Source organism: Meles meles, chromosome 11, assembly GCF_922984935.1.
Source record: "Meles meles chromosome 11, mMelMel3.1 paternal haplotype, whole genome shotgun sequence".
Taxonomy (NCBI): domain Eukaryota; kingdom Metazoa; phylum Chordata; class Mammalia; order Carnivora; family Mustelidae; genus Meles; species Meles meles.
In genome coordinates this window covers 72,450,162-72,466,520 of record NC_060076.1, presented here as the reverse complement: position 1 = coordinate 72,466,520, position 16,359 = coordinate 72,450,162, and the positions used below count along the sequence as shown (strand labels likewise).

The 16,359-nt window shown below is 42.9% G+C and overlaps 1 protein-coding gene across 1 annotated transcript in view; it reads left to right on the top strand.

Annotated features, from left to right (window-relative positions):
- Positions 1-16,026, top strand: part of LOC123952601 (ras and EF-hand domain-containing protein-like) — a 71,443-nt gene extending 55,417 nt beyond the window's left edge. The window contains 7 exon segments of the mRNA XM_046021855.1: positions 6,135-6,369; positions 6,684-6,821; positions 6,938-7,085; positions 8,319-8,400; positions 9,626-9,740; positions 13,184-13,303; positions 15,953-16,026. Of these exon segments, the coding sequence (XP_045877811.1) occupies positions 6,135-6,369; positions 6,684-6,821; positions 6,938-7,085; positions 8,319-8,400; positions 9,626-9,740; positions 13,184-13,303; positions 15,953-16,003 (889 nt within the window). The 3' untranslated portion in view covers positions 16,004-16,026.
- The last annotated feature ends 333 nt before the right edge of the window (positions 16,027-16,359 follow it).

The window sequence follows — 16,359 nt, the reverse complement described above, 5'->3', positions numbered from 1 at the left end:
ACAAAATCAGCCCTGCAAGAAATACTAAGAGAGACCCTTTCTGTGGGACAGAAAGACCAAAAGCAACAAAGACTAGAAAGGAACAGAGAATCTCCAGAAGCGGTGACTTTACAGGAATACAATGGCACTAAATTCTTATCTATCAATAATAACTCTGAATGTAAATGAATGAAATGCTCTAGTCAAAAGATATAGGGTATGAAAAGGGATAAAAAAATAATACCCATCTATATGCTCCTTCCAAGGAACATTTTAGACCTAAAGGCCCCTCCGGAGTGAAAATGAGGGGATGGAGAACCATCTATCACGCTAATGGACATCAAAAGAAAGCTGGAGTAGCCATACTTATATCAGATATGATAGATATTAAGCCAAAGACTATAACAAGATGAAGAAGGGCACTCTATCATAATTAAGAGTCTATCCAACAAGAAGATCCATGCTGCATGCATCCACAGCTGTGTGCCGAAGAATGAAACTAGACCATTTCCTTACACCACACACAAAAATAGACTCAAAATGGATGAAAGACCTGAATGCGAGATAAGAAACCATCAAAATCCCAGAGGAGAACACAGGCAGAAACCTTTTAAACCTTAGCCATAGCAGCTTCTAACTAGACACATTCAGAGGCAAGAGAAACAAAAGCAAAAATGAACTATTGGGACTTCATCAAGATTAAAACTTCTACACAGCAAAGGAAACAGTCAACACAACTAAAAGTCAACAGACGTAATGGGAGAAGATATTTGCAAATGACATATCTGATAAGGGATTAGTATCCAAAATCTATAAGGAACTTAATCAAACTCAACACCCGAAAATAAATAATCCAGTTAAGAAATGGGCAGAAGTCATGAATAGACATTTTTCCAAAGAAGACATACAAAATGGCTAACAGACACATGAAAAGTTGCTCAAGATCATTTATTATCAGGGGATTACAAATCAAAACCATGATGAGATACCACCTCACACCTGTCAGAATGGCTGAAACTAACAACACAGGAGACAAATGTTGGTGAGGATGTGGAGAAAGAGGAACCGTCTTACACTGTTGCTGGGAATGCAAACTGATACAGCCACTATGAAAAACAGTATGGAGTTTAGGGGCACCTGGGTGGCTCAGTGGGTTAAGCCGCTGCCTTCAGCTCAGGTCATGATCTCAGGGTCCTGGGATCGAGTCCCGCATCGGGCTCTCTGCTCAGCGGGAGCCTGCTTCCCTCTCTCTCTGCCTGCCTCTCTGCCTGCTTGTGATCTCTCGCTGTCAAATAAATAAAATCTTTAAAAAACAAAAACAAAAACAAAAAACAGTATGGAGTTTCCTCAAAAAGTCACAGCAGAATTACCCTGTGACCCAGAAATTATAATACTAGGTATTTACCCAAAGGATACAAATACTGATTTGAAGAGGTACATGCTCCCCAATGTTTATAGCAGCATTATCAATAATAGCCAAATTATAGAAAGAGCCCAAATGTCTGTCAACTGATGAATGGAAAAAGAAGAGGTGATATATACAACGAAATATTGGCCATGAGAAGGAATGGAATCTTGTCATTTACCGTTATGGAGATGTAACTAGAGTGCATTGTGCTAAGCAAAATAACTCAGAAAGACAAATACTGTATGCTTTCACTCATATGTGGAATTTAAGAAAGAAAACAGAAGAACATAGGGGAAGAAAAAAGATCAAAAGAGAGAGGAAAACAAATCATAAAAGACTCAACTACAGAGAGCAAACTGAGGGTTGATGGAGGGAAAACAGTGGGGGGTGAGCTAAATGGATGATGGGTATTAAGGAGGGCACGTGCTGTAAGTAGCACTGGGTATTACATGTAAGTCATGAATCACTAAATTCTACTCCTGAAACCAATTTTACCATATATGTTAACTAACTAGAATTTAAATAAAAACTTGAAATCAACAAAAAAAGAATAATGTTCTTAACTCTCCTGGCAATAGCAAAATGGTCAGGAAGGTTTATTACCAGGGCTTATTGATGATCACTTTTAGGAAAATGCTATACAGGTATCAGATGTTTTTATTGTCACCGATTTGTGAAATAACAAATGTTGATGGTTTGTAGACATGTAGGCAGCTCAGTTGCTCTGTTATTGAGAAAAAGACATTACTTTTAAAAAACTGTGTGGGTGCCATGGGATTTTTCTGGACTGATATTTAAGACCAATTCTAAGCACATAGGGGAAAAGATATATTACTGAAAATTATTTCAGAAATTTTACCATGGTTCATTTTGGAAAAGATTACACACCATGAATAAGGTTCATTGATACTGGATTAAGAACTCCTCAAGAGTAGGTTCTAAGGGACAAAGTCATCACACCCCAGTGGCTGAGAGGGACAGGAGTAGAACACCCTTGTTCTCATCACCCTGAATAATAACCAGTGGGCTGCCAGGGTCTGGACTGATGTCCTCTTTGGAAGGTCATTATTTTAATATCAGAAGTTTAATATCAGATGCTGATATAAAAACTTAAAAGCATGTTTTTAAATTTAATTTTATTGCTTTTGTGACCTTACTGGATTTTAACTTGTATGCTTGTTTTAGTTTTGTGTTTTTCTAAGATTTGTAACAAAAATATAGCTTGTTCTATATTTGTACTGTTGGGTCCGTTATCAAAGGAGCGAGACTGAGACAAAGTGAAAGTTATGCAAAGCCTTATTCTATGCCAAGCATTAGAAGTTAGACTGACCAGCCAGGGGCAGACTGACCGCCCAGGGCCGCCTCCAAAGAGAGGGACCACCCCTTGGTCTTACAGGCTAGTTTTATAGGGCGCAACTGCAGACCTCTACATATGTGGCTTTGGCTGATTGGATGTATCCTACCTGTGTGTTTTAATAACAGTTACCCGAAACCGATACTAGTAACTGCTGAGGCATTTATTAAACAACAAAATGGCCTCGTTTTAGGTATGTGTTTTAGCAACGGTTACCCAGAACCGGTATCAGTAACTGCTAAGGCATTTATTAAACAACAAAATGGCTACCTAGGCAACATGGAGTCACTATGGCTAAGTAGGCCCAGGCAGGCCCTAGGGGTTTAACAGGTTTTAACGTGGAATCGGCCCCAACAGTACATACTTACTTATGAAAATATATTTTGGGCAGGTAAGAATAGTTTACTTTTTTAAAGGGTATATATATGTTGACTTTGAGAAAATCTGATCTGTACCTATATTTTAAATTTAGAGTCTGGATATTCATGGAAGTGATTTCTCAATTCTGTATTTCACTTCTTCCCTTCTTATCAAAAATCTGAGTGTTTTTTTTAAAAAGATCTGATTAATAATGATACGGAGCTGAAGGAGTTTGTACTATATTATAATGAGAATGTTTTTTTTAGGTTTCTTATAGTGTGGCTAAAAGATTTAGAAGGATAATTTCATAAACGATGAAACAACAACAAAATGTATGTATGCACACAGACACACAGAGCTAGCTAGTTAACAATATGGTCTGAATATGTGCCCCCAGGATAAAGACTTTGTAATTAAGTAACATATTTCGGGAGGGTTTGGTGGTTCTTACTTTTTTAGTTAATTTTAAGCATTTGCTAATGGTATTAAAATAGTTTTTTTAAAGATTTATTTATTTATTTTGGGGAGAGAGCACATGAGCGGGAGGGGAAGAGGGAGAGGGAGAGAGGGCTTCAAGCAGACTCAGAGTTGAGCATGGAGCCCAACATGGGACTCCATCTCACAACACTGAGATTATGACGTGAGCGGAAGCCAAGAGTCTGACACTTAGCCCACTGCGCTACCCAGGCACCCTGGCACCAAAATATTTTTGACTTCTCAGACTTATGTCATTTATACTTATTTATATTGAGATCACCCTCTGTTTTCTGAACATATTCATCTCTTACTCTTACTTACTTTTATCTCTGTGGACTATATACTCTGCCCATTTCCTCATTCTGATGAGACAGTGTTTGCCAAGCGACCCAAGATGGTGCTCCAGTATAATGGAGACTAAACAGTCTGTGGCCCTTGTTTTTCTTCTTTTCTTTTCTTTTTTCTTTCCCCTCCTCTCATCTCCTCTCCCCTTCCCTCTACTTCCTTCCTTCTTTCCTGTTCTTGTTGTTCCTCCTCCTCCTCCCCCTTTCTTCTTCTTCCTCTTCTTCTTCTTCTTCTTCTTCTCCTTCTTCTTCTTCTTCTTCTCCTTCTTCTCCTTCTCCTTCTCCATCTCCTCCTCCTCCTCCTCCTCCTCCTCCTCATGATGGGGGGGCGCAGAGAGAGAGAATCTCAAGCAACCTCCACCCTGAGCACAGAGCCCGATGTGGGGCTCAGTCTCAGTGACCATGAGATCATGACCTGAGCCAAAATCAAGAGTCTGACACTTAACTGACTGAGCCATACATGTGCCCCATTATTTCAGTATAAACAGGTTTTTGGGAAAATCAAATGGAAAAGTAAAAGTAAATAGGGAAATAATGCAGTTTCTTTTGATTCTTTTGTTGGATGTTAATTTCTCCCTCAGTTATAAGATGTGAGAGAGTTTCACGAATGGAAACATCCATAGAAGCCAGGGGTTCTTGCCTTTATCCGGGAGACCTCCCTGTGAAACTTCTTCTATAAGCATCTTACTAGAGTATATATCAACACCTAGTGGCAGAAAACTCCCTGTGTCATATTCTGGTACCACACCTTTCTAATTGCCTGTCATTTTTACCATGTTGATTAGAAATATGACTCCTGGGATGCCTGGGTAGCTCAGTGGGTTAAAGCCTCTGTCTTCAGGAACCATAAGAGACTATGGACTCTGAAAATCAACCTGAGGGTTTTGAAGGGGTGGGGGTGGGAGGTTGGGGGAACTAGGTGGTGGGTAACAGGGAGGGCACGTATTGCATGGAGCACTGGGTGTTATGCAAAAACAATGAATACTGTTACGCTGAAAAAATAAATAAATAAATAAAGCCTCTGCCTTCAGTTCAGGTCATGATCCCAGCGTCCTGGGATGGAGCCCCGCATCGGGCTTTCTGCTCAGCAGGGAGTCTGCTTTCCTTCCTTTTTCTCTGCCTGCCTCTCAGCCTACTTGTGATCTCTCTCTCTGTCAAATAAATAAAATATTAAAAAAAATATGACTCCTAGAAAAGCTTATCAGTTGGCCTTATTTTGTCTTGTGCAACCTAAGAGAATGTATTCTTCATCTTCATGTCTCAGCTTCTCTGAGGATTTGAAGAGGGACACCAGTAAGACTGAAGTTGAGCTCATGGAACAGTTTCTTGTGTCTGAGTGTTTTGAGTCTCACGGTCATCCTGGTTACGTTTTCCATCTAGGTTGTCAGCATCCCTTTTCAAAAGCAGAGCTGTTATCCAAAAATGGATGAGTTATTTGGAGTATGGTCTGACCACATTAGAGTAAAAAGGTTTACATCTACTGCATACATTTTTCTTAACTTGAGATTGCATTTATGCTCTGGGCACGGCAATTCCTTTCTTTTTTTTTTTTTTTTAAAGATTTGATTTATTTATTTGACAGACAGAGATCACAAGTAGGCAGAGAGCCAGGCAAAGAGAGAGAGGGGGAGGCAGGCTCCCTGCTGAGCAGAGAACCAGATGCGGGGCTTGATCCCAGGACCCTAGGATCATGACCTGAGCCGAAGGCAGAGGTTTTAACCCACTGAGCCACCCAGACGCCCCTGCAATTCCTTTCTTATTCGGAAATAAAGAATGTGATTTTTTAAAGCTTTATTTATTTATTTATTTGATAGAGATCACAAGTAGGCAGAGAGGCAGTCACAGAGAGAGGAGGAAGCAGGCTCCCCGCTGAGCAGAGCCTGATGTGGGGCTTGATCCCAGGACCCTGAGATCATGACTTGAGCTGAAGGCAGAGGCTTTAACCCACTGAGCCACCCAGGCGCCCCCAGAATGTGATTTTTAAAAATGGCTTCATTTTTATTAAATATTAGACTTGAGTGTCTTTATCTTAATTGACTGTTGCATAGAATGAGCTGGTGTTGCTCTCAACATTTTGTTTCCCCTGATGCATAATCATGACTACATTGTGATTCTTGGCAAAAGGGAGAGTTGTTGGTCTTCTTGAGTCCATTGCTGTGTAGCCTGAGCTTTGTGAACTCTTGGGTAGAGCTGTCTTCTCCTTTATCACCAGGTCATCCTGCTCCTCCTACATGGATGAGGACTGTGACTCATTGGCCTTCTGTGACCCTGTGCAGAGGATGAATTGTGAGGTGGACAGCCTTCCCGAGAGCTGCTTTGACAGTGGCTTGTCTACCCTGAGAGACTCCAACGAATATGACTCCGAGGTGGAATACAGGCACCAGAGGGCACTTCAGAGGTCACACGGCACGCAGGAGAGCTTTGGGGATGATGCTTCAGATGTAGACGTAAGCCCCAGAAATCACTGTCTCCTGGGCCGTACCTTCGATGGAAATCTATCACCCTGTTTGACTTGTATCTGTCAGGGGAATATGACTTAAAGGTTATAAATATGAAACATAGTCAGTAGAATGTATTTTTCTTCATCAGGGTAGGGAGAAATGTTCACAGATTGCCATTTGGGGCGACTCTGTTCCATAACAGAACTGACTATAGATTCATCTGTGTATTTTTCTTCTCTTTAATCCATAATATATATGTGTAAAGAGAGACTTTGTTTTTTAATGGATGACTAAAAAAAAATAATAATAACAAAAACCAGGTTGCTGATATAAGGGATGAAGAGGCGTTTGGTGCCGAAGGTGTGGCTGCCGTCTTAGACTGGAAACCCCAGGGGTCCGCTAGTGAGGGCAGCATAGTCAGTTCTTCAAGAAAGCCCATCTCAGCTCTGTCACCACAGGTAGGTAGTTTCTGGGATATTTTATTCATGAACTCTGTGAATTTTCGGTGCCTTATAACTTATTAGGAAGACAACTGGCATGGCCTTTGTCACCCACTGTGGCTTTGTCCCCCTAGACAGACGTGGTGAATGACGACCATAAATCTTCCAGCTCACAGAAGGCTTACAAGATTGTGCTTGCTGGGGATGCTGCAGTGGGGAAGTCTAGTTTCCTCATGAGGCTCTGCAAGAATGAATTTCGAGGAAATACAAGTGCCACCCTGGGTATGGTTCCTTCTCCAGTTGGTAATGGGGAAATGACCTTCTTTTAGCGTGATTTTATTTTCCATAGAAAGTATATACACAGGTCTCTCTGTATACATATATAATATATAGGGGTGTGTGTGTGTGTGTGTGTATCTTTATCTACAGAATGGTCTTCTGTTTTGGTGAAGGCCCAATTTAGGAAAAGAAGACTGACAAAGGACAGAGGTATCCACTTAGCCAGGCAGAGCAGCCAGACCAAACTTAGAGCCAGAGATGACAGATTCATTTATTCAGCAGACATTTCCTGAGTTCTCCTAGGAGCACGATACTACTGTAAGTGCTAAGGACACAAAACAAACAGAGGCAACTAAATCCCAGGCTGCAGGAAAATTCACCCCAAAGGACAGCAATGGGTGAAAAAAAGATGAAGTTTGGAGAGAGGTGCAGTTTTACACAGGGTGACCAGGGAAAGCTTTTCTGGTAAGCTGTCACTTGGCAAAGTGACATTGTTGATGCAAAATCATAGCCAGGTCTATGATCACTTCCCCTCCTTTACAGCGGAATACATGAGTAAGCAGTTCTGAGAACAAGAGAGGAAGTGTCCTGATTTCCCAAATTTGCATACTAATCAGTAGAAGGAGTTGAAGGTTTGCAAATTATCATTAACCTTTCTTCTTTATCTAAAGAGTTCTTATTTTGATGATGAGAAATATTAGAACAGATTGATTATACCCTCTTCATAGTGGGCGTCTTTGTAAATTCATGGTTCTCCATCATACCCCTGAAGGTAACAAATCTGCAAGTTCACTTTGATTTGGTTCCTGAAAAGACCACCGTGTTTTGTTCGGTTGCTCAAGAGCATGGTGTATATGCACACCTCCCACGTATCCACATACAGATACATGCACACATACACACGTCCACATGCACACAAGCACACACACATAAACAGGCAGAGACATACCGACTTCATGTAATCACACGGACAAACAGAATGTAGATTTTCCTTTTGTCTGCAGCCGAAAGCCTTCCCCAGCTCAGCCAACCTGCAGAGGGTGCCTCCACGCACATGTGTGTTCTGACTTGTAATAGTGTTTGAAGATCGCTCTCCTTGAAGGCTACATTCATCCCTCTCTACCTCATTGACCTTTGGCTTATTGGCTTTTGTCTTATCTACAGAGGGCTTGAGAGTCTAAACCAGTGAAATTGTTTACATCATGGTCCCCACGTTGTCTTGTAATTCCCTTTCAGGAGTCGATTTTCAGATGAAAACTCTCCTTGTGGACGGAGAGCGCACAGTCCTGCAGCTCTGGGATACGGCTGGTCAGGAGAGGCAAGTGCTTCCAACTGCGCTGTGGGCTCACCTTCGGTCTGCATGGACGAGCCTTGTGGGACACTTGGTGGTTTTTGATGCTTATAATCCTATAATTATAATACACTGTTTACATAGTGCATTAGGATATTGGGAATGTTTGCATGTCCCCACATTCTTTCCTCCTTCATTTACCTGTCAGTTGTGTGTAGGAGTCTTCAGACTTCCTCTTAGCCGCTGTTCCGTTGGGAAAAGGAGAGTGCCCTTTCCGAAGGAGAGAACGTAGGCGAGGCAGCACTCCTGGAATGCAGTGTCGGTGTGAGGAGGCACTTAGCCAGGCTCAATAAAAGACCGAAAGGGGAATCTGTCAGCTCCCCTCCATTCAAGGGCAGAGGCACCAACTAAGTAGAAGACTCGTGTCTGGTGACCTTGCCTTCTCCTGCATGCATTGCCGATGACCAGAAAGATCAAGTGCCTTACTCTTCGGAAATAGCATCTCCCCACTTGCTCAGCTAGCGAGTATGGGCTGCGTACCCACATGTGCCCGTACCAGGCACCATTTAGGCTCCAAAGATTCAACAGGAAACAGACACAAATCCACAAAAGCTGCTTGCAGGGAGCTCGCATTCTCTAGGACACTGAGACTTTCAATATTTAAAAGACATTTGTAGTCGACATGGCCTTTTTAAAGATGCTATCAAGTGTTGCAGTTGGTTTAGAGTTGGGACACGCATGCAGGGGTGTGCTCTTGCGCTAGTGAACCGGCCCACGTGCCGTGTGTGTAAAGCTGGCATGCTGTGGCACTCCGCATCGTTAGGCCCTCTTCCATGCCCCCCCCCCCAGTAACCCCTCCCCACCCCTCCAGACCACAGTTTTCTCTCTCGGGCCTCTCCTTCCCTCCTTCCCTGTGTTCCACACATGGGTTTGGGAGCTTGTTGCAGGGGCTGAAATTTTTAGAAATTATACTCTCAGCCTTGTCCTGGTTATACTTTGGGTTTATAGATATTTTTGGAGAAATTGTTTGGCTCTTGTAGCTCATACCCCAAATTATTCTGTTACCCTCCACTGAGTCGTTCCAGCCCTCAGAGGTGGCTCTGTCCCAGTGCAAGATTGCCATGAGATTCTTCTAAATGGAGGCTTATCTTAGAAAACGAGAAAAAAGTGAGAATGAAAGAGATGAAGAAGGGGTAGCACTTGACCAACAGACTGATTAGAACTGGTATTTACACGCTTTCCTCTTTGCCAGGTTTAGAAGTATCGCCAAGTCTTACTTCAGAAGAGCAGACGGCGTTCTGCTGTTGTATGATGTTACATGCGAGAAGAGCTTTCTCAATGTTCGAGAATGGGTGGACATGATCGAGGTAAGATATCAAAACACAGAAACAAACAAAAAACTACACGGGCGTCATGGGCCATCTTAGAAGACACGGTTTCTCTTCTTTGTTGATGTGCACACCATTAGAGAGCATTGCTTGGGTGTGAGAGGGGGAGTGTCTCATGGCGCTTGGCAGTATTGGTCTCTTCCTCGGTAGCTGGGCGATTTTCCCCAGAGCCGTGGATACCACTGAAGGGAGCTTCTGGGAATAAGACTTCTGGTTTTCTTACAGATAAAATCAGAACCCCTCTGGAAGTAACTGCAAATGTGGGCAACCTGAGAAGCAGCAGCTCTTAATGCCTGGGGTGGTGTGTATGTGACTGGGTGTGTGCGGGGCCCCCATGTGTGCCAGATAGGAGCACGTGCAAGGCCCAGCTCCGTGTCCTCAACCTTATTCTGGTGGTAATTTGGTGCCCCTGAAATATCAAGGTTTTTTTTTTGTTTTTTTTTTTAGAGTCTCAAAAATCAGAAAAGCGCTTTTTTTTTTGGTTAAATGAGATAGTGTCTTTCATCTGAGGAGCTTTCATCTCCTTTGATTTCATGGTAAATAATTTCTAGAAGTAGGAAATGATTTTGACCTCACTTAGTGTGCTGCCAACGGGTTATTAATTGACATAAAATTCAGTTCAAGCTGTGGTTCAATATACTCTCTTGGAAAAAAAAAAACTAGTGGCTAATAGAATTTTTCAGTTAAGTGTATTATCTCTAATTTTTAACAGGCATTAAACAGTGCAGCGATGACTAAACAGAGAACTGATTGCTGTGTATCAACTTAGCTTCTAGAGTCTTCCATTGGGCCTATTTTATACCCTGTAAGAAAATAAAATTATATTCTCTAACTGAAGAAATGATTTGAGAAATGACAGAGAAATGTGCATTTTGTCCTAGCAAAATATCATGACCTAAAATTATTATCAATATGATGCAAGTATGTTGATGTTTATGTTGCATTTTTACTTCACAAAATTTCCACATGATATATACATCTTTGTAACCTATCTGAGGAAAGAAGTAAGAAGTGTAATGTTACTCTCATATTTTATGAGAAACCTGAGTTGGAAAAAGTATATGACCCTGATTTGTGGTTATTTAGAGGGGAGGGGTTGAAGGGGGCCTTGGATTTCCTGAGTCAGCCCTGGTTGCTGCTGTGATAAAGAGCCAGAGTAAGCAGCAGGTTGAGAAAAGAAGCTTTGGGTGTCCAGAGTGGAGTTCCGAGGTACATTCCATGCACAGAGGAGAAGCGTCTGCTCACGGGAACAGACGGACCTCCCTGGGGTAGAACAATGAGTGAGAATAATATCATCCCAATGGACTCGTACCCACAGAAAATTTAAAATCCACAGCAAAACTTTTTATTGTGAAAATTTTTGGATGTAGTCTGCATTTTAAGACTTTGCATGATGTGCAAGGACTGGCGGCCCAAAGGCAAGGTCAGTCACAGTTTTGAAATAGCCGTTAGTGACCACTACAGCTGGTGTGCCAGGCCCCCATCATCTGCCATCATTTGCTAATCACCTAAATGTGGTAAGTGACCTTTACCGCTCTGTGGATCACCTTTCACAGGGTCTGAAAAGGACAAAAACTGTATTCAAGATGAACTCTTGAATTTGTCACGGGGAAAAATTAGATACTACTTGGCTTTTGACTTCTACCCCTGGGAAAAAAGGGCATGACAAACCTTTGCCATGGTCCTTTCTAATTGGAGGATATTCTGTGGGGACAGATTATGTGGCCACTCGAGATACAGGTGGAAACTGAGAGTGTGATTGTTGGGATAGGCCCAAGGGCTGAGGGGAATGGAATGTCAGTGGTGAATTAATAATTAATACTTTTTGATAAAAATCACTGAGTTACAAAATTGCACAGTAAAATCATGGGTAAAATTAAATGATGGCCATTTACTTACCTGTCGTGAGTAATGTATTGGTTGAATGCTTGGGTGAACGTTGAATTGAGGAGACACTTGAGACATGAGATCTCTAACTGACTTTTTCACATTCCAGAGTATTTTTGGAGTCCCTCCTTTGTGCAGGTTCCAGAGCCTGGAATACGCCCACAGTAGGGGAGCTTGTATCCAAGTAGGAGAAACATAATAAGCAACAAACAAGTAAATAAAATAAATGGAATGATAGAGAATGATAAATATTGTGGACACAAGAAGGCAGAGGAAAGGACCTGATGGTGTGATCAGGGCAGTCTCCCTGGAAGGTGCTGTTCGAGACAAGACTGGAAGGAGTTGCCCATATTTACTGACATAACTTAGGGAAGTCAATTAGATGCTTGCTTGGGTTCTTGGCTCACTTAAGTGAGTATTTGTTGAGCGGCTTCCAAAGTTGCCCCCTTGGAACCTGAACAGTTTGCAGAAGAACACAGTTAATGAACACATCGATGGACAGGGCACCTAGTTTAAGGGACGGCCCTCCATTCCCATCTCCCTTCTACTGTTACTACACTGTGGTGTCCTTGGTCGGAGGAGAATGGTCTGAAGAGAAGGGAAATCAGATGTAATGCCATCGTTTTCAAGGCTCATTTCTTGATCCCGTGGCAGGTGTAGCACCAAACCGAAAGCACAGCTGGTACCTGGAGGCCTGGAGAGGGTCACAGTCAGGGCTGCTGCTGCTGCTCTTGTGTGGGAACCAGAATCCTGTTTTTCTGGGCCAGTCAGGCCGCTTTCTCTGTTCTCATTAGAGCCTGCTGAGGTGTGATGTGCCCTTACTAACCCCTTCATTTTACCAGTGGGAAAATGAGGCAGAAACGTGAAGCTTTTTGCCTGATTTCTGGGCCACAGCCGGTATAGCAGCCAGGTGGTGGGAGGGGTGGCCTCCGATACAGCTCTGTTCCCCACGTTTCATGTGGACCTGCAAAGGTGGATTTGGGAGCATTAGCTTAGGTCGATTCCTTCGAATGATCGGTAGTTGACTCCTTGTAAGAAAAATGTTAACCTTTAGGACCTTCACATTTTACTTTTGTTGTGAACCGGCCTGCAGTGAGTGTGGAAGGCCCACATTCTGTTTTTATCCTGTTATGGCTGAGGGATCTTCCTGTGTGTTTTGTGCCTGAGATAATGAAGTTGACTTGTATCAGCACCGTTTGGAGTTTAAGTCACAGAAAATTGTGTGGGTGCCACAGCCAAATATAGTTCTGTGGTCATGCCCCTTGAGTTCATATTGGTTCGTATGGTGGCAGGGGTGATGGGGAGCATTTGCACCATGGCCCTGGCCTTTGCAAATTCTTGTTTAACCTCTCAGAAACTCAGTGTTTTCGCTTGGTGATGGGAAGAAGTTTGGCTCTCTGTAGAGAGATTTTGAGGCTGGAAGATATGACCTCCAGTTCATGCAGAACCCACGGGGCATTTGGAGAGTGGAAGCTGCTGTTGTCAGTGGAACTTGTTCAGTGTTTGATGAACACACAGCATTTTTCCCCTGGCAGGATGCAACCCAGGAGAGTGTTCCTATCATGTTGGTAGGAAACAACGCTGATCTCCGTGATGCTGCCGCAGCAGAGGAGCAGAAGTGTGTCCCAGGATACTTGGGAGAAAAACTGGCCATGGTAAGGGTGAAAGTGGGGCTGTTGGAATAGACGTAGCCATTCGTGAGCTTTGCAGTTGGCGACCCTTCACTCCTGTCTACGTTCACTTAACAAGGTTCTTTGACAGCCCTTCACCCCTTTCGATGGGACTACTGGCCTTCTTACTCAGGCAGAACTCCCAGTGTCCCGCTGCCCTTATTTTTTTATTTTTATTTTATTTTTTAAAATTTATTTATTTGAGAGTGAGAGAGAAAGAGCAGGCATGAGTATGAGCAGGGGTGGGGAGTGGAGGGGCAGAAGGAGAGGGAGAAACAGGCTCCCCACTGAATAGGGAGCCTGACATAGGGCTTAATCCCAGGACCTGAGTAAAGGCAAACACTTAACTGACTACACCACCCAGGTGTCCTCCTGACCCCCACCCTCGCCACACACACTTTAATGAATGTTAAGTAATTGTACCAAGGATTAAATCTCTCATGGAGGTAAAATGATCACTTGGGCCATTTTCCCCATTGAAGAACGTTGACAAGTGAACCAGAAGTATCCTGCCTTCCTCCTCACTCTCGGCCAGTTCCTGGACTCCTCCTAGTTCTGGAATCCATGTCAAGGAAAAAAATGGGTGTCCTGTTTAGAAAACATGGTTTAGTTCCAGAAGGTTACTGTGCCAAAGGGCAGTGTGTTACCTGGATGAAAGAGAATTTGGAAAGTTGTTTTTTTTTTCTCTAAGATTTGTGCTTAGTTGAATAGTCTAAAATTATTTTTGGTTGTGCGCATGTATAGAACGTGAGGCTCATTTCGATCCAGTTTATTACGGGGGGCAGCATTTATCTCCCGCTATTACCAGTGTGTGAAGCTGCTTCAGGGCCCCCTTAGGACCTGTCTTTCCCAAACAAGGCATCAGAGGCACCTGTGGGTGGCTAAGTCCACGCCATTGCAGTCTGATTTGATACGGCTGCCTCTGTGGTCTGCTTCAGCCCATGGACAGCCTGTGCTGTAGTATGGCACATGGACTATAAAAACAAGGGTCAATGCCACTGTTTTAAATTGGAAAATCTTTCTTGTTTTAAGTTTTAAAACTATGAACCAAACATGCTAAACATCAGAGCTAGGCAGTGAAGCACAGAAGAGATTCATTCAACACGTTTAATCATGTGCACTTGATCATGTGTGGAGGGAAGACTGGAGCACACAACAGACAGTCCGTGTCTTCATGTAGTTCATTTCTGGGGGATACGTGGAAAATGTATGTAATCCACGTGCAACATTGTCCCGCAAGCCCCCTTAGAGAGCATGTGATTCCCCACCACTGCCAAGTTTATCCCCTCCTCATGATTTCAGAGTTCCCAAGGATTGCTCACTTTCGCATCTTGTGACCCCTACCCTCCTGTAGCCTCGGAGAGACCCTCCATATGAACCCATAACATCCTAGCCATAAAACTTGGAAACAGCGCTACACATTTCCACTAGAAATTCATTCACATTCATTGTAGAATTTTTATAGATTTTCTGTGGAATTTTTACAGATTTTCCCCAGGCTCATGGGTAAAGGTCCCACTGTGGACTCTTACTCCCTCCTTTGTTCTCTCTCTCCATGCTCCAGAGCAGCCATGACATCCTCCCCTTATCCCACACAGAATTGTGTCACCTACACCCAGGCCCAAGGCCCCTACAATTCTCCTTCCTGAAAGGACATTGTCTCCAGGCAAAGATGCACCAAAATACCTTCATCAATTACAATTGTGGCAAGTGCAGCACAGAGAAAACACAGAGGGCTGTGAGGTTCCTAATAGCAAGACCTGACAGGGACATGCCAGGCTCAGACCAACACTGAAACTTGATTTCATGGGAGGATTATGGAAAAATTCAAAAAGTAAGTAGGAGTCAGCCTGGAGAAGGGGGTTGATGGGCATAACCCAGGTAATGGGAACAGCAGGTGCAAGGATCATGAGGTAAGGGGGAATTTGGAACATTGGAGAAACAGAGGGAAGATTAGAGTAATCAGAGAGTGAGAGAGGAGGGTGGTGGGTAAAGCTAGGAGTTGGGCCGGGACTACATGGACGCGAGGTCTTATCAGCCGTGGGGAACCATCTGAGCATTACTTGAAGAGGAATGGGAAACACTGAAAGGTGTGAAGCAGGAGAGTGATATGATCAGTGGTCATACCCATAACCACTGGGAGATAGAATAATAGAGCCCTAGACAGCGTCCATTGGGTTTAACAACACGGAGGTTGCTGAATCTTGAAGGCAAAGATGATAGTGTGAAGGGATGCAAGTTAGCTGCCGGCCCAAAGGAGACATACTTTTGATGGACTTGTAATTCGTGAGTGGTTACCTTAAGCTACCATTTTTACCTCTCTCATATTATCCGATAGAGAACGTTTGTAGCAACTGGTGGGACCGTGGAGAATAAGAACCTTAAAACATGAAATGGTGTATTGTGCTTGCTTTTAAGGCAAAATAAAAAGTCCCCTGACTCGGAGCTGTTGTGTCTGGAATAACTAGACCCAAATTCACTATTTTTAAAGTATCAAAACCATGAATCCTATTTCTTAGCTGTTAGAATACTCAACAGGACAATATGTTTATTTTATTCGTTGGTTTCAAAAGCTGAAATTCCAGGAGCCTTAAGTAAAGGCTTCATTTAATTGTGTTTATTACTTTTCTACAGACTATGGGGCATTATTCTGTGAAACCAGCGCCAAAGACGGCTCAAATATAGTGGAAGCTGTTCTCCATCTTGCTCAGTAAAATGTTGTCTTATATTTGGAAAACTGAACGCAGGATTGTATTTTCACGTAGTTGGTGCATATGCCCAATTTTTGGACCATAATGTGAATATACATAGGAAAACACTGTCTCGTATTTCAGTGGTGGTTAGAGAAACAATTGAACACGGATTTTAGAAAAACTGGTAGTGCTGCTTATTCACTGTGAACGTTGGCAAAGTACCTTTACTGCCAAACAAAGCAGGTACATCTGAGGTGTCGCTGACATTTCTGCAAAATGTCACCGCAAAGCTAATAGTTGACTTGTATGAATCAGTTCCAGGAACCAGATTTTAAACACAAGAGACTA